Raw genomic sequence first — 21,378 nt, 5'->3', positions numbered from 1 at the left:
ACCGCTTATGTATTGCACTTGTTCATCTTCAATGGAGACGAATGACAGTATATCTAGTTTACATTGTGATGCTCACATAACATGCAGCAATTGAAACTATAAGAACTCAATCTGAAGAATTATAAAAATAGACTTATCTTTTTTTTAAAAAATGGACAATGTGCTTAAAAATGTCCACTGAAGATCCAAAGACCTTATCTTTGTATATTCAAGCTGTCTGGCAAGGACAAAAGAATACATTCAAAGCTAAGAGGTGTCAATTACACGTATCCTGAACCCATCAAGAGACATTTTTGAATTGAATGGGTTCTTCTGAAAAAATGAAGATGCGAAGTAGCCACAACCCGGACCATTGTCGGTCACCAGAGGGAGGAAAATCTCTGTCTCCCAACAGAGGCGACATATGAGAAACTTTTAGCTTTAAGGGTAGCTCTCTGAAGAGAGAGAGAGAGTTCCAGGAGGACACATTTTTTCGACCGCGGCAGGAGCAACGCACTGTCAATTCAGTCCCATCAGTCCACAGGTCGCAGCATATTATTTAAAGCTTTCTACCCAACTGTAAAACAGCCAAATTAAACACACTAAGTAACCCCCGGAATAAAACAGACTAAACCAGGTAGGTATCTTTAGACGACAACAAATTAACTATTTATTAAAAAATTAAATCTTCAACACTATTAAGATGAACCTATGTCTAAAGACCTTATAACTTATTTTTAATCTAACTCCCTATTCACACGCATACACTCAAAAATAACAGTAGTTAACCTTTTTTTTTAAAGTGGAGTTTTTAAAATTAGCTGTTCCTTAAGAATAAATAAAATAAGTAAGTCTTTGTGGATTACTTTCCTGGTGGAGGAGGTATTCTAATGTGGTAATAGTCAAAGGCCACTCAAAGTCTTCATGTTGATTTGATGCAGTAGTCGATTCTTAATAGGCATTCAACTCTTCGGCTGCAGTAACATCAACAGTTCCTTCAGCAATACAAACGGTCTCTGGAAAAACGGCTTTCTTTTCTTTAGGCAATTAACTTGGCCTGTAGCTCCTTGTAGAATTTCTGCTGAGGAAGAATAAACAGCTCCCTTCTCTTCAGTATGCTTCGCTGGTGAGTCTGGTTTCAGCCGGTTTTTGCCAGTTTTACACACAGTTAAGTGGAAACATTGTACCATGTGACCCCTCTCTCCTGCTGTCACCTAGGGAACAAACATGCAGCTGCTGGCACACTGTGCCTTAGAAATTCCAGAACTTTCTCTCCCTTAAAGGTGCACTGTTTTTAGCAGAGTCTTAAGGCACTAACGTTTTTTGAATCCGAGGACAAAATAATTACAAGTCCATGATAACATGACCAAAGCTTGTTCAGCAGGGAGAAAATCCAACAAATCAAAAAGATGGCGCCCTGCTATGACGTCTGCATTTCAACTTGTGCAGCAGTGAACTGGAAGTGATCCCCTGTCTTCAAACTGAACTTTCAACCAACAGAGAAATCTACAAACACCTCAGGCCTGCAACTAAAGAGAACTTGATCTCCGAGAGAATTCAACAGGTTTACCATGAACCCCAAAACCCTACCTCACATCAAACTACTTAACTCTTTTCCTCTCTATCTGTCTCGTGTGTGTGCGCGTGCGAGTGAATGCATGAGCGGGTGCAGTTGTGACAATTTCGGAATAAGGCATATTGCTCAATTAATAATTAATCTTCTGTTTCAAACCTACAAGAAAACCTGTTGCTGTCTGTTCATTTGACAAATAAAACACAAAGGCATTAAAACCCTAATAAAAACACTTGCTGTGGTCAGGTGCGAGTTGAACAGTGCAAACCAGCCGCACCCTTCACCACGTGGCCGTAACAACATTATGAAAATCAGTTCCATTAAATGTTGGTTTGCTGAAAAAATGAATTTCTGTTCAACTTGAAGTTGAAGCAGCATGAATTGTGTTACAACTGAGATGGGAGGAATGCACTGTCTTTCTCTCATTCCACACCTCCACAGGTCACAACATATATTTAACTGTGTACCCGGTTACCGATACGACCAATTATATACTCTGTTTTTATTTCAGAATAAAATCCACAAACCAGGTTTCTTTCATAAACAACAAAATTATCAATTTATTATGAAACATGAAGTATTCCGTAAAGATGCAAAGCATTAATACACTGATTGAAGTATGAAAGTTCCCTTCTCCCTTAGCCCAACATACACACACACACACACACTGGTTAAAGAAAAATAAATAAGTTTTCTCTGCAGAGACCCTTTTACAAAAAAGACAAAGAATACTTTGGCAAAATACTTGTTAATTCTTGAAGGAAAAGGAGAAGATATGGAATGAAAACAGTTACTCCTTTTCTGGTGTCCCAAATACGCATAGACGGCTGTCACTAGGATCTTTCTATAGAGCAGTTCTTTTCAGGTGACGTGAAGGATTAGTCTGACAGGCTTTCCCGGAGAAGTGTGTCATCAGGAGTTTCAGCTTTCACACACTGGATTCTCAAAGTTTCTCAGAGAAGTGGAGAAAGTATGAACTGAAAGTATTAACAGGCTGACCCCCAACTGACTCAAAAATATTCAAAACGAAACTAACTCTTGACCACCATAAATCTTGACATGTCACTTCTCTGTTAAAAAAAAACTCTCATAGTCAGAAGGCACCTGCTGTTTACGTACCTGAAAACATGTGACTTCCAATAAGTCTTTTTAAACAAAGTCCTTCCAGTCACCTTTTTTAAAAAAAAACAAAGTCCAGTGTCTATGGAATCACTTCAGTCATCCATCTCTACAACCTTCAACCACGAGTCCTCAAATTTTTTTTAAAAATAGAAGTACTTTTAGAAGAATTGATATTGTCCTGATTTAGTACAAGGATATTTACAGTTTTACTTTGTGTAAATAAAGAAAAATGAATGTTTTAAAAATATTTTAAAGTATAACATTACATAAAACAAAGGACAGGAAAAGGCCCAACTAGTTCATCAAGCCTGACCTAATATCATGGTGCAACTTTAACCCCATGACTCCCATCCATTTCTCAGTCACAGACACATAGGCCACGATATTAACTTGGAGGTAAATTGGGAGTGTGATGGGAGATATGGGGTGTTCCTATTGAGTGGGAGATAAGTTCAGTATATCTGCCAGTGGCATTCCAATATATTTATCATTTTACTTCCGGGTTTGGTGTCAATTGCGCGGCAGCAGATGTGATGAGTACCTGCATTATGCGATCTCAACTTCAGTATTTAAAGGGTCAATCCAAAGATAGAATTTGGAGGAGTTAGGAGTTTCATGATGGATAGAGGATGGTCAAGGGCTGCACCTCGAGTTAATGTATTGCTTGATGTACTGCTGAAGTCGGTGAGGAGCTGTTGCTCTTCCCCAGTAAAGGGAGGAAGAAACCTGCTGCTGCCACAAAGAAGGCATGGCTGGAGGTGGTCCAGGAGGTCAGCTCAGGAGCATTGTGCCATGCTCCTGAATTTAGTGCAGTAAGCGCTTTAATGACTTAACCAGGTGAGGAAAGGTCAGTACAGTTGCACATTCACCTCACTCACTGTCTTGTCAATACTACTCCATTACATCACTCCTCACACCAACCTACCTTGCAAGTGCACCCTTCCTTCTCTTTTTATAGACATCCTCACATCCCCATCTATCCATCAACTATTCCATTCACCCTTATTCTTCTAATATCTTATGCCTCTCATTGCAGCGACATCAAAAGCACTGCATCCATCAGGTGAACACATGCCATTACAATGACTCATAGTTCTGCTCTTTCCCCCGTTGCAGGCGAGATCATAGAACACTAGGGAGAGGGAGGGAACCAGAAATGGTCCTTCACAGCTAACAAGTGCAGAGGAGGAAATGCTGGAGCATTGGTGATGGGATCTCGCAGCTACCTGGTGACATAATTAAATGTCAGTGACTCACAACGCTCAGTCATGTTAACTAGATTTCAACAGCTAGTGAAAGATGATCATTTTCATAATGATGAGTTGCGACATACTTATCTTGCCTGTACTAATTCATATATTTTCTCTCCGTTAGACCCTTCACACATGCAGCACACATCCATAAATCCTGTGAATGGCGAATGATTGTTTCTGAGGGTTCACTGGTACAGTACTCAGGATTACCACACACCTGCACAGATATTAACTCTTTGGTGGGACCAGTTAGACAGATAGTTGGCTTTTCAGCTGATAACTCTCACTTCACAAGTGTGCAAAAGCAGATGGTAGTGACAGGGATAGCAGTGGAGAATCTGTGTTGGAGAGCTCAGCCCTGTCCAAACTCTGCTGAGCTGGACACAGATGCTGTACACTGTGGGCCATCGATGAAAAGGAGTCATTGAGGAACAGCAGAGAAGTGCTATGTACTGACAGGCTTTCTAAGCTCACTGAACACAATTACAGAGAGAATGGAGGAGTCTGCCTCAAACATGAGTGGGATGATGTCTTCTTGCAAGGGCAGAGTGCTCAACTTTGTGGAACATTAAACCCTGCAATCAAACGACTCCATGACCACGGCCGTGCACACTCTGTATGTCGATAGGTCTGCCACCTTGAATAGGATGACAAATATCTGAGCCTTAACCATACAGTGCTGCAATACTCTGCGCCAAAGTGCTTTTCAGCAGAGTGGTAGTAGTGAAGTGCAGCTGGCCCATGAGAGGGATGATGGCGAAACAGGGTATAAAAGTGGAACTCCACTCAAAGCACTTCCACTTCTCACCTGTTGTCTCCCCCCTGTTAAGACCGACCGCTCCAAAGCCCCCAATCAAAATATACCATTCTGATTGTGGTGGGAGAAGCGCACTGTTAATTCAATTCTGTCCCTCTACAGATCGTCTAACATATCATTTTAAACTTTCCAAATTAAAGAAAGACCCAGCCAAATTGTACCATCTATTAACCCCCGAATGAGGCTAACCAAACCAGGTGTCTTTAAATCAACAAATTAACTGTAATTTAAAAAAACTAAATTCTTAAACACTATGAAGATATAAACATTTAAAATAGAAAAAATTTTGAGTCCTTGCAGATTTACAGTCCAATGTTACTTGAAGTCCTCACAGCTGTCCGATGGGGGGGGAAAAAGGTTCTTCTGCACTAGAACAGTCGGTAGTCTAATTCCAGCAGTAAGTGATGCTTTCCTTCCTTCAGTTTAAATTATCAGAGATCTCTGTTTTGGCTTGATTTTTTAGAATTTTGGAAGATAATGATTAAACAGAGTAAAATCTCTTCCTTCAGTTTAAATGGCTGAGAGCTCTTCTTTAAGGTGCCACACCAGCTGTCTGTCTGTGTTCTGTTGGAACAGACTGTCTTCAACTAAAAAGCCAGTTCAAAATTGAATTGTAACAAATATATTGCTTGATACTCAGTCCAAGTGGCTGTATCCAAGATAACGAGAATGCACCTCTTGAATCGCAATCTTCAAATGGCTGTATCCAATGGCAACCAAATTGCATTTTCTCAAACTCCTGAGGCTTGCTGTTTCTTATTGCAGTACTGATCCTTTGCAAGCCTTAAAGGCACACCATATATTCTCCAGAGAAAAAAAAAAACTACAGGACCATGACACATCCCACCCAACCCATTCAGTCAGTAGTCAACATGCTGTCCCAAAGACTGAATCTGTCCCTGCACAGGACTAGGTAGAGCAGACTTTGGCAGGGACCTCATGGGCTTCAAAACCCAAGGTCATCAGCCAAAAGCATCTCAGTAGTCAGAGTAGGAATCTGAGCAGCTTGCATCTACCTCTGGTGAAGCCACAGGGGTCGCACCAAATAGGAGTGATAGGAAAAGGAAGAATAAAGCTTTGTTGTTGCACAAGGGTCTCTATAAGCATATGACATGGATGTGCGACAAAATATTATGTTGTGAAGTTTCTGTTACATACGAACATACATACATACGAGTTAGGAGTATTCCACTTGTCCCCTTGAAACTGCTCCGCCATTCAACAAGATAATGGCTGATCCGATTGTAACTTCAACTCTACATTCCTGCCTACCCCAAATAACCTTTCACCCCCTTGCTTATCAAGAATCTATCTACCTTTGCCTTAAAAGTATTCAAATACTCTGCATCCCACTGTCTTTTGAGGAAGAGGAGTTCCAAAGATTCACGACATTCAGAGAAAATATTTCTCCTCATCTCTGTCTTAAATGGGTGACCCCTTATTTTTAAACAGTGACCCCTAGTTCTAGATTCTCCCACAAGAGGAAACATCCTTTCCACATCCACCCTGTCAAGACCCCTCAGGATCTTATATGTTTCAATCAATTTGCCTCTTACTCTTCTAAACTCCAGCAGATAGAATCCTAGCCTGTCCAACCTTTCTCATAAGACAACCTGCCCATTCCAGGTATTAGTCTAGTGAACCTTCTCTGAACTGCTTCCAATGCATTTACATCTTTCCTTAAATAAGGAGACCAATACTGTCCACAGTACTCCAGATGTGGTCTCACCAATGCCCTGTATAACTGAAGCATAACCTCCCTACTTTTGTATTGAATTCCTCTTGCAATAAACAATAACATTCTATTAGCTTTCCTAATTACTTGCTGTACGTGCATACTAACCTTTTGTGATTCATGCTCTAGGACACCCAGATCCTCTGCATCTTAGAACTCTGCAATCTCTCACCATTTAGATAATACGCTTGTTTTTTATTCTTCCTGCCAAAATGGACAATTTCACATTTTCCCACATAATACTCCACTTGCCAGATCTTTGTCCACTCACTTAACCTATCTATTTCCCTTTGTAGCCTCCTTATGACCTCTTCACAGCTTACTTTCCTACCTATCTTTGTATCATCAGCAAATTTAGCAGCCATACCTTCAGTCCCTTCATCCAAGTCAATTACAAATATTGTAAAAAGTTGAGGCCTCAGCACAGATCCCTGTGGCATACCACTCGTTACATCTTGCCAACCAGAAAATGACTCATTTATGCCTACTCTCTGTTTCCTGTTAGCTCTACAATCTTCTATCCATGCCAATATGTTACCCCCTACACCATGAGCTTTTATTTTCTGCAATAACCTTTGATGTGGCACCTTACCAAATGCCTTCTGGAAATCTAAGTACAGTACATCCACTGGTTCCCCTTTATTCACAGCACATGTTACTTCTTCAAAGAATTCCAATAAATTGTTTAAACATGATTTCCCTTTCACAAAACCATGTTGACTCTGCTTGATTACCTTGAATTTTTCTCAGTGCCCTGCTATACTGTCTTTAATAATAGCTTCTAACATTTTCCCTAAGACAGATGTAAAGCTAACTGGCCTGTAGTTTCCTGCTTTTTGTCTCCCTCCCCTTTTGAATAAAGGAGTTACATTTGCTATTTTCCAATCTAATGGAACCTTCCTCAAATCTAGGAAATTTTGGAAAATTAAAACCAATGCATCAACTATCTCACCAGTCACTTCTTTTAGCACCCTAGGATGAAATCCATCAGGACCCGGGGACTTGTCAGCCTGCAGCTCCAACAATTCGCTCAGTACTACTTCCCTGGTAATTGTAATTTTAGTCATTTGATCCAAATTTTAAATTTTTCATGTCTCTTTTCCAGGCTCTCTTGTATTTCAATACCTGAAAAAAAGTTGGTTGCTGTTTTGTTTATTGTTTTTATTTGATTTTATTGAAGTTATTTATAGTTGTTTGGGAGTATAGAACTTGAATATTGCTGAATATAGAGACATGTTGTCGAAGCTTTGCATCTTGCACTCGTCAGGACAATACATAAGAATAACCAGTGTAAGGGAAAACAACAACTTATACTGCATGAGAAGAGAGTGCTGATTGGTTGGCAAATAACCTCTGATTCGTAGAGGCGTAGCCATGGAGAATGCACCAGTTTACGGTGACTGAAGGTTAACTGCCAAGCTTTGTTTGAAATTTAAACCAGGCAGCTTGACTCTGATGGGTCAAGGCATTGCCCTGAGGAATGAATCAACGAATAGCTGTCACTTATTTTTTTCAGCTGAAACAGGCGCAATGTGTGTTCATGTTCCTTCTGTCCGCAAAGAACAGGGCCCTGTGTATTAATATACGTAGTTTCCAGTAGGTGCAAATACGCCACACTGCGAGCCCTACTGACAATCTTAAATTGGTTATCAGCGTAATTCTTAGCACACTGCGGACTATTTAGCAATTGTTGTCCAATTGCGGAATCACATCTAATGTTGGACACTGTGTTTTGAGTTTTGCAAGCACAGACTGGTTGGGTACGGCCTGTACCTTGCCCATTGCGAACAGTGGAAGGGACGCGTTGTTTAATACGATCCGCTAGACTTTGGGATGTACGGCAGATATTCATTGTAGCGCTGTTGGACTTCATTGGTCAGGTTTTTGACATTAACCAAATTTGAAGTGGTGTCTCTTGTTCCCTAGCAGCTACCCCTTAAGTGTGCTTGCCAGTCCAAAAGATCTTAGGGAGCTTTGACTGCTGCAGCACAAAAGCATCATGGCGGCTCTCTGGGAATCTTGTGCACTTCTGCAGAAGTATCTTTTTGTTGGTGCACACCTGCGGCCCATGGATGGAGTGTAAACTCTTGTGGTTCACCAGTACTCGTGTTTGATCTGAAGATGCACCATTACTGCATGACACACTTGATGACACACTGCGTTTGTGGGAATCCAGCCAGAGATGTAAACTTGAGTGCCCGCTCATTTTGACTGGTGTCATTGCAGGCGAAGTTCTCATTATTGCTGATGCTGACCAACAACCCATCAGTCAGCTATATTATGTATTTATGGGCTGCTGACTGGGAGATCCTGGATATGTCTCTGACCGAGCCCTGGAAGGATCCAAAGGCAAAAATGTTGAGTATGGTGGTCACTTTGATAGCTACCGGTAACGCGTGGCCACCAGATCCAACAGGGAACTGGTGATCTTCTAGGAGGCTGCAGATGTCTGTCACCCACCTGTCACGACAACCTGAGCCTCCTGAAAATAAAACTTGCATTTACATTGCTCCTTTCATGACCACCAGAAGTCTCAGCCAATGAAGTACTTTTGAAGTGAAGTCACTGTTGTAATGTAGGAAATGTGGCAGTCAAATTGCATACAGCAAGCTTTCACAGACAACAATGTGATAAGGACCAGATAATCTGTTTTCACAATGTTGATTGAGGGATAAATATTGACCAGGACATTGGGGATAACTCCCTTGCACTTCTTCGAATTCGTGCCATGGGACCTTTTACGTCCACCCGAGAGAGCAGATGGGCCTTGGTTTAACGTCTCATCAAAAAGATGACAACTCTGACGGTGCAGCACTCCCTCAGTACTGTGCTGTAGTTGTCAGCCTTGTATTTTGTGAAGCACTCCGGTTCCGATATGTCAAGGATCCTTTGGTCAGGCATCAATATGAAGGAAGAACCTAGGGTATGGCAGAATTGAGAGGCAAAAATGTTCTCTTTAGCAGCTATTAGACATGACTGGGGAAGGCGTGGGCCTGACAGCAGTGGATGAGAGTACAGGCTTTCCTGGTCCAGCAAAACTGGTTTACAACTTTTAAGAGATCTCTGCAAATATTAAATCTGGTGTCTTTTTGTTTGATTTCTGGGTATATCTTTTGTGTTTCTTCCTTTCTCTCTGCCTCACAGATTCCAGTAACTAGAATGCTTACATTTTTTAAAAACTATCAATGAAATAGAATACAACACTGATAATCTGGAACTAATTAGATGCTTTGTTTGCTTTTAAAAATAGAACTCATATTTGGATGAGGAAAGATGCTTTGTCTCTCTTGCATAGCATAATTCACTTCCTGTAGTTTGAGTAAATTTTGTAATCAACAAAAACTGCAACAGAAGTGTAATCAGTATTCTTTCATGTTTTAATCTTGCTCTGTCTCTCAAGAACATATGAGACATGCACATAACTTCAATTATTCTTTTAAAAAGGCACCATTTTAACTTTACCTTTAAAAACTTTTGAAATTTGTCCTTTAGCTTTCTAATTTTGAAAAGCACCAACGAGATTTCATTATACTCCCAACGAGAAACATTGTATCAATGTATTGTCATGAAGATCCCCACCTGCCAAGAATGAGACATATTAATTTCATCACATGAACATTAATTTTAAACTGTTGCTGGAATGAAGAGATGACTTGTTTAAAGAGACCAGCAGTGGCTGGAAAGCATTTGCATACTAAGAGACAGTGCTTGGAGAGACGATGGGAACTGCTTATTGATCCAATGAACAGAGATTGGTCTGGGCTGGGCAATGGTGATCCCCATCTTGTTGGTGTAAGAGACAGAACTACACCCCCCACCGAGAGTTTTGAAATCCACAAACGACAGGAGCTGTTCCCAAATAAGGGGTTAGTTATATGACTAACCTGCTGGCCAACTTGGAGTTTTGAATTGTGCTCACAGGACTGTTTGAAGACAGAGACTGCAGATTGCAACTGAACCTGGAACAAGAGAGCCTCTCTCTTGACTGCTGTCTCTCGCTTTCTCACAAACCTCCGGACCCACTGAAGTCGCTTAAACCTCGAGAGAAAAGACTACTACATTGAAACAAGTTAAAGTGTGCACTGGGCCCCAACGAATGACGAGACTTACCGGCAACCAAAGACTCCACATTGAGCTCAAAGGACAGGAAATACACCCAGCTATTTCCTCAAACTTTTTCCCCTTTATTCTTCCTACTTTTTTCTGTCTCTATCTGCGTGTGTGTTTATCGTGTATGCGTGCTAGTGTGGTCGTGTCGTGTATTCATAGTCGTTTACCGGATTGGAGTTTAAGGTTAATAAACTTCCACCTTTCTTGTTTAAATCTAAGAAAATCTGAAGAAGATTGATTTCTTTGCCTTACAATTAAAAAGCAGTGAACAAGGATTCTCTGAGGGGGGAGCTAAAAACACAGTGCTTTTAAAATTAAACCCTGTTACGGTTAAACCAGGCAAAGGCTGAAAGAGAACTCCTAGACCCCTTTCTCACCTGGTCATAACAGTAAGCTTAAGCAAGTGATTGTTAAGTAGCTTCGCAAACAAGTACCAAAATTTGGGAGAGAGTTGTGGCGCAAGTGTGGTGCACCAAACTTTATCATTGTATTCCGTGTCATCTATTAAGATTGATACACTTGTCATGATCAAATATTTAAAATTAGTTCTCACAAGAGCTTGGCAGGCTTACATATTGAGTAACTTATATACCAGGTAGGTTCCAAGTTTAATACTGGTTTGAGCTGAATTAGATGAGCTCAGCCTTGATGGTGGTGGTAAGGACAGTACAAATGGGCCTGGGCTCAACACCCCAGAGTTCAAAAGGGGAAAATTGTCCAAGGTTTAAACTTCTGATTGCTTTTTAGTGCACATGTGAATTGTAGATGAGGATGGGATTGGTCTCAGCTGTGATAATTTCACCCTTTGTTGGTGGTCCATGGTTCAATAGCTTGTGACATTCAAATGTTGATTCAAATTGCTGCCAGAGGATGACTATAACTATAGAACATTTACCTAATAAGGAATCAACAACTTCAGGAAAAGGAATGAGGGAAAATTGGACTAGAAAAAAGCTAATGAATAAAAAGGCAAACATTTGAATCGGTCATACGTTTTGATCATGATTTGATATAATGTTTTAAAAAAATAAATATTTTAACTTTTGTAATAAAATACACCCTTTGGAGAGTCTCTGTCCAGTTCCTAATGAGCATTAGGATTGCTTTCTTCTACTTTGTTTCATTACTTTAAACAGTGGAGTACACAGGCTTCAGTTGTAACAATACAGAATCAGATCTTCAATGAGAAGTTACAATGCACAATCCAGTATGTGCTCTCAGGAACATCACACTACGTGCTTGCAGTATATGTACATGGGTCTTTAATGAGCTTATGGTACACGATACAACATGAGTACTCGGGTACACCACATTCCACAGTCCAGCATGTGTACAACATACAAATGTTCACTCAGAACTCTCGTACAAATTCTACCTTTGATCTCTACATTCCATGTATCCTACCACTAAATCACAGTACATCTAAGATACATAACAGTGATATCAGGATAACAATATGGAGACAGCAAGATGAACTTAACGCCTCTCAATCTCTTCCAAATATTCTGTTATTCTGGTTATATGGCCACTTCATTTTCCTATTATAAACACCAGTGACCAGCCTGATATCTCCCCAGGCCATCACAGACATTCACACATCCTATCAGTTCCTTAATCTCAAGAAGAAATCCTTGTCTTAGGTTCACTTACCCAATGCATGTTCAGCAAAAAGCGATTGTAACTCATCGTGCATTGATCCCATAAACAGCCCAGGACATCGAGGTACGCAGATAGTTTGAGCCCTCATTTCTATATTCTCCTGCTTATTCTCCCTGTCTTTTCAGTCAGGAGTTATCAGGGTAACTTTTGTGCAGTCATTTTAGCCTCTTCAGCTGCATTGTCCAGTGGTAATCCTTGTTTTCAAGCACATCATCTATTGTAAATACAAGTTAGCAGCACAATTAACTGAAACGATCAGTATAAGAACTGGCTATATCATTGTGTTTATCACACCAGTAGCTGTTGTGCTCCATCTGAACAACGGCTCCCACCAGCTCACATGTCCAATCTGATCCAATGTTATGCCAACATTCTGAATTTCAGCTGTGTGATGGGATAATGTCCGCAATAATCACTTGATTCAGATACTATAGCTATTGAAACTTTATACTCCTTCCTCCAACTAGCAAAATAATTAGGGTCAGAGTAGGGTTGCTGCAAATTCAGATTCTCAGGATGCAGTTTTAGGGTCTGTGATCACTTGGTGTCAATAGAATTGCCATCTGCCGCACTCTATAATTAGAAGAGATTGATCAGAACACTAAGATCCCACTTCCAGATGTATGTGGGAACTTAGCCATGCGGGAACTTAGGATACTTCATGTGTCTTGGGTTACCACGTGTGTAGGAAGAATCTCCAGTTGCTTGAGCTCAAGCATAGGGTTTCCAAGCTTTCGGGGCAGCTGGAGTCACTGCGGCCCATTAGGGAGGCTGAGAGTTTCCTGGGTCGTATGTTCGAGGAGGTGCCAAACCCACAGGCAGAAATTTGTTCAGGAAAACCTCCTTGACCAGTATGTTCTCGATCCAACTAGGAAGGAGACATTGCTGGATCTGGTGCTGGGGAATAAGCGGAGCCAAGTGGACTTGGTGTCTGTGGGGAACACTTAGGTAAGAGTGGTGATCATATCATAAGGTTTAGATTGGTAATGGAGAAGAGCAAGGAACAATCTGAAATAGAACTTCTAAATTGGAAGAGGGCTGACTTCAATGGAATGAGAGGGGATCTAGCAAGGATAAAATGGAGCCAGAGTTTGACAGGAAAAGCTGTAACGCAATAATGGGTGATCTTTAAGGAAGAGATGTTTCAGGTACAGGCTAGGTACATTCCAATAAGAGGAAAAGGCAGGGGAACCAAAGCCAGGGCTCCTTGGATGATGAGGGAAATAGAGAATATGATGAAACATAAAAGAGGGTGTATGATGCATGTCAGATGAATTTTTCAAGTGAGAGCCAGGCAAAATACAATAAGTTGAGAGGGGAAGTGAAGAAGAAAGTAAGACTGGCAAAGAGAGAATATGAGAATAGAATGGCAGTTAACATAAAACACAATAGGGCGGCACAGTGGCGCAGTGGTTAGCACCGCAGCCTCACAGCTCCAGGGACCCGGGTTCGATTCCAGGTACTGCCTGTGTGGAGTTTGCAAGTTCTCCCTGTGTCTGCGTGGGTTTTCTCCGGGTGCTCCGGTTTCCTCCCACAAGCCAAAAGACTTGCAGGTTGATAGGTAAATTGGCCATTATAAATTGTCACTAGTATAGGTAGGTGGTAGGGAAATATAGGAACAGGTGGGGATGTTTGGTAGGAATATGGGATTAGTGTAGGATTAGTATAAATGGGTGGTTGATGTTCGGCACAGACTCGGTGGGCCGAAGGGCCTGTTTCAGTGCTGTATCTCTAATCTAAAAAAAACCCAAATATCTGCCAGCATGTAAATAGTAAGGGCGTCGTTAGAGGTGAGTGGAGCCTATTAAGGACAAATAAGGTGATATTAGAGGCGCAGCGCAAGGCTAAAATACTTAATGAGTACTTCCCATCGGTGTTTACTAAGGAAGAGGACAAAATATCGGTAGAAGCGGAGATGGTGGAGGTAGTGGGTGGAGTGAATATTGGTAAGCAGGAGATGCTGAAAAGGCTGGCTATGCTTAGAGTGGATAAGTGGCCTGGTCCAGATGGCATGTATCCCAGATCGCTAAGGGAAGTGGGAGTTGAGATAGCAGAAGGGCTTGCCATAATCTTCCAATCTTCCCTAGAAACGGGGCGGGGGGAGGGGTGGGGGAGTGCGGGGGAGAGGTGCCAGAAGATTGGAAAGTGGCAGATGTGACACCCTTGTTTAAGAAAGGGTGTAACAACATTCCTAATAACTGCAGGCTGCTCAGTTTAACATCTTTCGTGGCTAAGATTTTAGAAACAATAATTAGGGAAAAACTAGCACTTAGAGAGGTTTGAGTTCAATTCAGGACAGCCAACATGGATTTATAAAAATTAGATAGTGCTTGACTAAGTAATTTTTTTTTCCATTTCATAGGATGTGGGCAAGGCCGGCATTTGTTGCCCAACCCTAATTGCCCTTGAGAAGGTGGTGGTGAGCTGCCTTCTTGAACCGCTGCAGTCCAACTGGTGCGGGTACACCCACATTGCTGTCAGGGAGGGAGTTCCAGGATTTTGATCCAGTTGACAGTGAAGGAATGGCAATATAGTTCCAAGTCAGGACGGTGTGTGGCTTGGCTGGGAACTTGAAAATGGTGGTGTTCCTATGCATTTGCTGTCCTTGCCCTTCTAGGTGGTAGAGACATGGGTTTGGAAGGTGCTGTCGAAGGAGGTGTGGTGAGTTGCTGCAGTGCATCTTGTAGATGGTACACACTGCTGCCACTGTGCGTTGGTGGTGGATGGGGTGCCAATCAAGCAGGCTGCTTTGTCCTGGATGGTGTTGAGCTTCTTGAGTGTTGTTGGAGCCACACTCATCCAGGCAACTGGAGAGTATTCCGTCACACTCCTGACTTGTGCCTTGTAGATGGTGGACAGGCTTTGGGGAGTCAGAATTCCCAAACTCTGACCTGGTCTTGTAGCCACAGTATTTATGTGGCTCCTCCAGTTCAGTTTCCAGTCAGTGGTAACCCCCAGGATGTTGATAGTGGGGGAATTCAGTGATGGTAATGCAGTTGATTGTCAAGGGGAGATAGTTATATTCTCTCTTGTTGGAGGTTGTCATTGCCTGGCACGTGTGGTGTGAATGTTACTTGCCACTTATCAGCTGAAGCCTGATGGTTGACTAGGTCTTGCTGCATATGGACACGGACCATATCAGTATCTGAGGAGTTGTGAATGGTACTGAACATCGTACAATCATCAGCGTACATCCCCAGTTCTGACCTTATGATGGGGGGAGGGTATTGATAAAGCAGCTGAAGATAGTTGGGCCTAGGATGCCTGCCTGAGGAACTCCTGCAGTGATGTCCTGAAGCTGAGATGATGAAGTAACAGAGAAGGTTGATGAAAGGAATGCAGTGGATGTTGTCTATTTGAATTTGAAGAAAGCCTTTGACAAAGTACCACACAAAAGGCTGGTTAATAAAATTGAGGCTCATCGATTAGGCGGTCAGTGTCAGCTTGGTTAAAAAATTAGCTTAAGGATAGAAAACCCCGATATGTGATAAATGATTGATTTTCAGACTGGTGGTTTGTAGACAGTGGTGTTCCCTAAGGGTCAGTGCTCAGACCACTGCATTTTTGATATATATCAGTGACTTGGATATTAGAATAGAGAGTAAAATTTCAAACTTTGCCAATGATACCAAACTTGGAGGTGTGGCAAACAGTGAGGATGATGCCAACCAACTGCAACAGGATATAGATAGGCTAGCAGAATGGACAGACAAGTGTCAGATAGAATTTATTACAGAGAAGTGTGAGGTGGTAGATTTTGGCAGAAGGGGTAGGGAGAGGCAATATAGACTTAATGGCACAGTTCTAAAGAATGTGCAAGGACAGAGGAACCTGGTGTTATTGTGCATAGATCTTTGAAGATGGCAGGACATCCAGAGAGTAGTTAGCAAGGCATATGGGATCTTGGGCTTCATAAATAGAAGTATTGAGTGCAAAGGTACGGAGGGTATGCTGAACCTTTATAAAGCTAACTTTCGTAAGGATGTGAAGGTCCTTGAAGAGTGCAGAGGGGATTTAACGGAATGGTTCTAGGGATGAGGGTTTTAGCTGCAAGATTAAGTTGGGGTAGCTGGTGGTGTTCACACTGGGGAGATTTGATAGAAGTGTACAAGATTATGACAGATTTAGATTGGGTAGACAAAGAAAAGCTGCTCCCATTAGCTCTTGGTACAAGAATTTGTGGACACAGATTTAAGGCTTTGGGCAAGAGATACAGGGAAATGTGAGGAAGAACTTTTTTACACAGCGAGTGGTAATGACCTGGAACTCTTTCTACGAGGGTGGTGGAAGCAGAGACAATCAGTGTTTTCAAAAGGAAATTGGTTGGGCACTTGAGAGAAAAACCTGCAGGGCTTCGGGGATAGAGCAGAGAAGTCAGACTGACTTGATTGCTTTATAGAGAGCTGGCATAGACCCAATGGCCCAGATGACCCCCTCCTTTGCTGGTTATGACTCTATGTATATCTGTATCTGATCAGTAAAAACAACAAAACTGTTACAAGGATGCCAATTATTTGTACACATTCTCCCAAACCCCATATCCACAATTACAGCTTAATTTAACCTCTGCACTTCAATATTGCATGAACAAGATCATTCTGTATAGGATTTTAAATTACCATTATCGTGATAGGTATTATCACACTTATCAGATTTGCAACAGAATTTCAGATTAATTTCCATTGAATTCAGTAATCCTGTGCCAATACCCAAAGTTGGGGAAATCTTGAATGACATTTTAAGTTACAGACACTGGTGTGGATGTTGCAGAGACCACAAGCTGTGGGAAGCTCTGCCCTTTTTAACTGTTTTTCAGTTGAAATAGTGAAAGTTTTATCATTTCTTCACTTCAATTCAGTGCTTTTTTTGAAAAGTTAGCCACCTGAAGAAAACAAGAAAAAGATGATGTAATTTACTATTTCTTGTAATCATGTTGGAATCTGGGGGTAACAAGTGTCCGACGAGCTGAAGGAGCATCTAACTGCTTTTCCATACCTCATGTTATCGCTCAAACCACACAGATTTGGGACTTTGATGTTGGAGAAGATAAAGGGGGTGCAGAAGGGAGCGGGGGCCATACTATCTGTCCCAAGGTCCCCTTATCAACTTTTGGACCTGGGGGATCCTCTGAACACCACCAGGTTTTCATCAATTTCTGTTTCTGCTGGGCAAGTTAATACTGCCACCTGCTGCCCTCCTATCCCCTTCACAGGACGTGGGGTGGTTGAAGCTCTAACTTTCTATGCTTGGCTGGGTCTCTGCCATCTTTGCACGCTGCAATTTAGATATTCCTTTCTCTAGATCGTGATTCCTGTTCTGTTCATCTGCAGGATTCTGATCCAGCATCAGAACAGTCCTAGCTGTTACGAATGCTTAGAATCGCCAGTTCTCTACCTCTTTCTTGGATGCCGCAAGCTACTCTGCAAGTTCTGCTCACTGCTTTATAAGTTCTGCAACTTATGTTGAGATTCAATTTAAGCACAATTTGGTGTTATTTCAATGAAGCAGGATCGACTGCAACCTGTATTATGGTTATGTTGAGGTTAATTAGAGTTAAAGATGGTTATAAAACACTAGTTATACAGAAAAAGCATATGACCAGGACAAGTAGTGAGTACCAGTCCAGGTTGGGGAGGATATCTGACATGTGCGAACAGATCTTGTGACGGAAATCCCACATGCCAAATGGAAAATATTAATTTTGTCGTATGGAACTTTGCCTGAGACTCTTAATGAAATTGTTACAAATAACTCTTAGAAAGCAGAACAGTGCAGCTTCAGACGGCCACACATTAATTTGTACATGAAAAGCCAGAGACCGACTGGAAACAGAGGTGATTACCCAGTTTAGCCAGAACAACGGGACTGCTCTCTGACTAAATTGACTTTGAAAGAGCCAACCACCCGCCCTCACCATGTATGCCTGAACAGCCTTGAATTTCAAAGATCCTTCCAGAAGATGCTGTTTCAAACAAAGAGGTGGTCACATGACATGAGTACCTGTGTAACTCAGAGTTAGTGAATTGTGCCTTAGAACGACAGTAACTGAACTCCAAGGAAGAAAGGACTTCTCTCTCTCTCTCCATCTCCAGCAAAGTCCCAAGGGAGCCACATCTGCAGCTAAACCTCAAATCTACAGATCCTCACAGTCAGAAAAAGAGGATAGATAAAGCCTTTCTTCAGCCTTCTGGAACCAGAGAAGCAAGCCCGAATTGTGCAGATGGCCCAGCACAGACTTCAAGACTTCAATTTCAACTAAGGACACTGGGACTACACTTCTGTATTTAAATTCCATTTTTATGAGCACTCTACTCCAACCTCCCAACTCTGTTTTTTCCCTCTGTATCTATTTGTGTGTCTCTCGTATGAATGTGAGCGTGGATGCATCACATATTTTAGTAATTTTAATCGGTTTAGAGTGGTAAGGTTAATAAACTTACATCTTTCTTGTATAAATCAAGAAAACCTGTCTGGTTCAATTATAATTATATTCGAGGAACAGTGAGCAAGTGCTCACTGTGGTGGTAAGCTAAATCATTGTGTTAAAAGAATACACCCTGTTGCAGTCAAACCACAGAAGGGACAAAAGGGGAGCCTGAGACCCCTTCCTCACCTGGTCGTAACAATCTTCTCTTTCTTTGCTTCTTTTCAAAGTCTACCGAACTACCCAAGAGGGTTAGACCGAAGGCAGCATGGATCCACTCTTGAGAGCTTGAGGCCATTGCCTGCTGCAGCTGGAACCTTTCAAAATCTTTTCCTTTATACCCTTTTTCTGGGGTGGGTGTGGGTGTTATATTGACAGAACCTCAGTGACCTATAAAAGTTTCTCTTTAATACAAGGTGCCCAATGCTATGTCGAGTTTTTTTGTTCAAACCATGATGAGCCCACCCTTATGTTATCTTCTGCCATTCAGGGGGTCCCTGCAACCTTTACACATAGTTTCTGTTCTTAACCAACCATCTCCTTACATCATGTTTATTCCCCATGGTCAATTTCACAACTCTCTTATGACATTCCATTCTTGGCCTTTAAACCTACTCAGTCAGGCATCTCATTGTGTATCCCTTTTATGCCAAGTACAGTTTACAAGGCCAGCTATCCAGTCTAACTGTTCAGTTCCTTATCAGACTATTGAACAATGGGATGATTCACTAAGGTGCCTCCTTTCACTAGTTCCAGTGAAATGAAACTTAAGCAATTCCCAGTAAAACACAACTTACAGCATTAATTTAATCCTCTATTTATATCAAGCTGATTTTATATATAAATTAGACATATTTCTATTTTTATAAGTCTCTTTTAACTTCTGAATTCCCAGCATTATACCCTCTAACACTATTGCCGCCGCCTTAATACTTTTGAATGCAAACACTTTACTTTTTAACTGGACATTCTCCACTAAGGACTGCCTATCTCCATCCTCCTGTCTTTATTACTGCCCTATCTCATAAGGTACCCCTTTAGAATGAATCCATTTATTAATAACCTTATCTGGAATATTCCTTGATCCTGCCATTGTTAACTGAAGATCGCCTGATTGTCGTTACTCCTAAGAGAATACTTACCACTCGAACTGATGCATGGGAAACACTTTCTCGAACCAACTCCAACTTGACGAAATTTGAAAATATTACGTCGGCCCACCAAGATGTTGAGAAATACTTCCTTGAACCAACTTCAGCTGAATGAAATTCGAATAAAATCAGGTCGGGCTCACAAAGATGTTCGTAAACACCTCCTTGAACCAACTCCAACTTAAGGCCTTTCAAAAATCACTTTGGGGTCACCGAGATGGGTCTGCTTACTTGGTCTGATTTGTTCTGTTCCTTTAAACACCAGAGTACACAGGCATCAGTTGTAACAATAACAAATCAGGTCTTTAGTGCAACATCACATTACACAGTCCCATATGTGCTCTCAAATACATCACATTACATGATTCCATTCTGTGTGCACATGTCTTTAATGAGCTCATATAACATGATCCAACATGAGTACTCAGATACACCACACTCAACAATTCAGCATATATAAAACATACAGTGGTTCAGTCACAATTGATATACTAATTCTACCTTTGATCTATCTCTACATTCCATGTATCCTACCACTAAATCACAGTACATCAAAGATACACAACAGTGACATCAGAATAACAATGTGGAGACAGCAAAATGCACTGAGCTCCTCTCAATCTCTTCCAGTCATTCAGCGACCATGGTTATGTGGCCCACTTCATTTTATGACTGTAAACACCAGTGACCAGCCCAACATCTCCCAGAGCATCATAGACGTGGATCAGTGATTTTCACACATTCCATCAGTTCCTCAAACTTAAGAAGAAACCTTTGCTTTAAACTATGCGCCCTGGGTTCGAAAGCAAGCTTTTTTAACTGATTGTGTGCTGATCCCACAAATGGCCCAGGGCATTGAGGTATGCAGGTAGTGTTAGCCCTTATTCCCACAGTGAGCATAGACTTACAGCACAAGGATGCCCTTAATATGACATAGATTGACAGTATATCCACAGAGGCCATATGTTGGCTGCAGTGGGCAAAGGAAAAACACAATTTGCCACATTAGTACCATTAGGAAATCTTCTTAAAGGTTGGGACTGAGACACAATATTTGGGCAGAGTAAAGGAAGCTTAAGTCTGCATTTAACCATGTTGTACATGACTACATAACCTGATGTGTGGAAATGGAAAATATTTAATTCCCTGACACTAACATCTCTCTCTGCATTCTAGCAAACACAGACTTTTAAGTTCTGGAGACTGAAACGCTGTCTTCATGTTATTTTAATTTCTTTAGTTAACTCCAAAGTCCTGTCCCTGTTGGGATTGCAATACTTAAACTAAACCAGAGGTACTGATTTTATAACTTGCATTTTACAGCACTGTTGCCTCCAGGTACTCCCACAAGTGCAGGTAAGCAAACCTAAAATTAGGACATTGCGGTACATTTGATTTAGTCCTTTATATAAACAAAATTGTATATATTACATTACAAATAATGCTGAATACACGTTACTGAAAAGCATCACTGATCATCTTGTTGCAAAGTTACATGCATTGTAAAAGTACATTAGCAACTGTCTTTGTGGCAGTGCCTGTAATCTATTTTTAA

General features: G+C 41.4%; 1 protein-coding gene across 19 annotated transcripts in view; it reads left to right on the top strand.

Annotated features, from left to right (window-relative positions):
• The window catches only part of banp (BTG3 associated nuclear protein), a 376,487-nt gene that overhangs the window by 187,525 nt on the left and 167,584 nt on the right, over positions 1 to 21,378 (top strand). For 10 of the 19 annotated variants that reach the window (XR_010976672.1, XR_010976675.1, XR_010976677.1 and 7 more), the window contains exon 12: positions 21,147 to 21,179. The exons of the other annotated variants lie outside the window; for them this stretch is intronic. Coding sequence is in view for 4 of the 10 variants with exons in the window: in XM_068049289.1 (XP_067905390.1) it covers positions 21,147 to 21,179 (33 nt within the window). In the remaining 6 variants the exon portion in view is untranslated. The remainder of the gene's footprint in view (positions 1 to 21,146; positions 21,180 to 21,378) is intronic. 19 annotated transcript variants of the gene reach the window in all.

The sequence above is a fragment of the Heterodontus francisci genome, chromosome 17, assembly GCF_036365525.1.
Source record: "Heterodontus francisci isolate sHetFra1 chromosome 17, sHetFra1.hap1, whole genome shotgun sequence".
In the NCBI taxonomy this organism is placed as follows: Eukaryota; Metazoa; Chordata; class Chondrichthyes; order Heterodontiformes; family Heterodontidae; genus Heterodontus; species Heterodontus francisci.
Note: the sequence above shows the minus strand (reverse complement) of the source record. Positions and strands in the feature narration are given on the sequence as shown.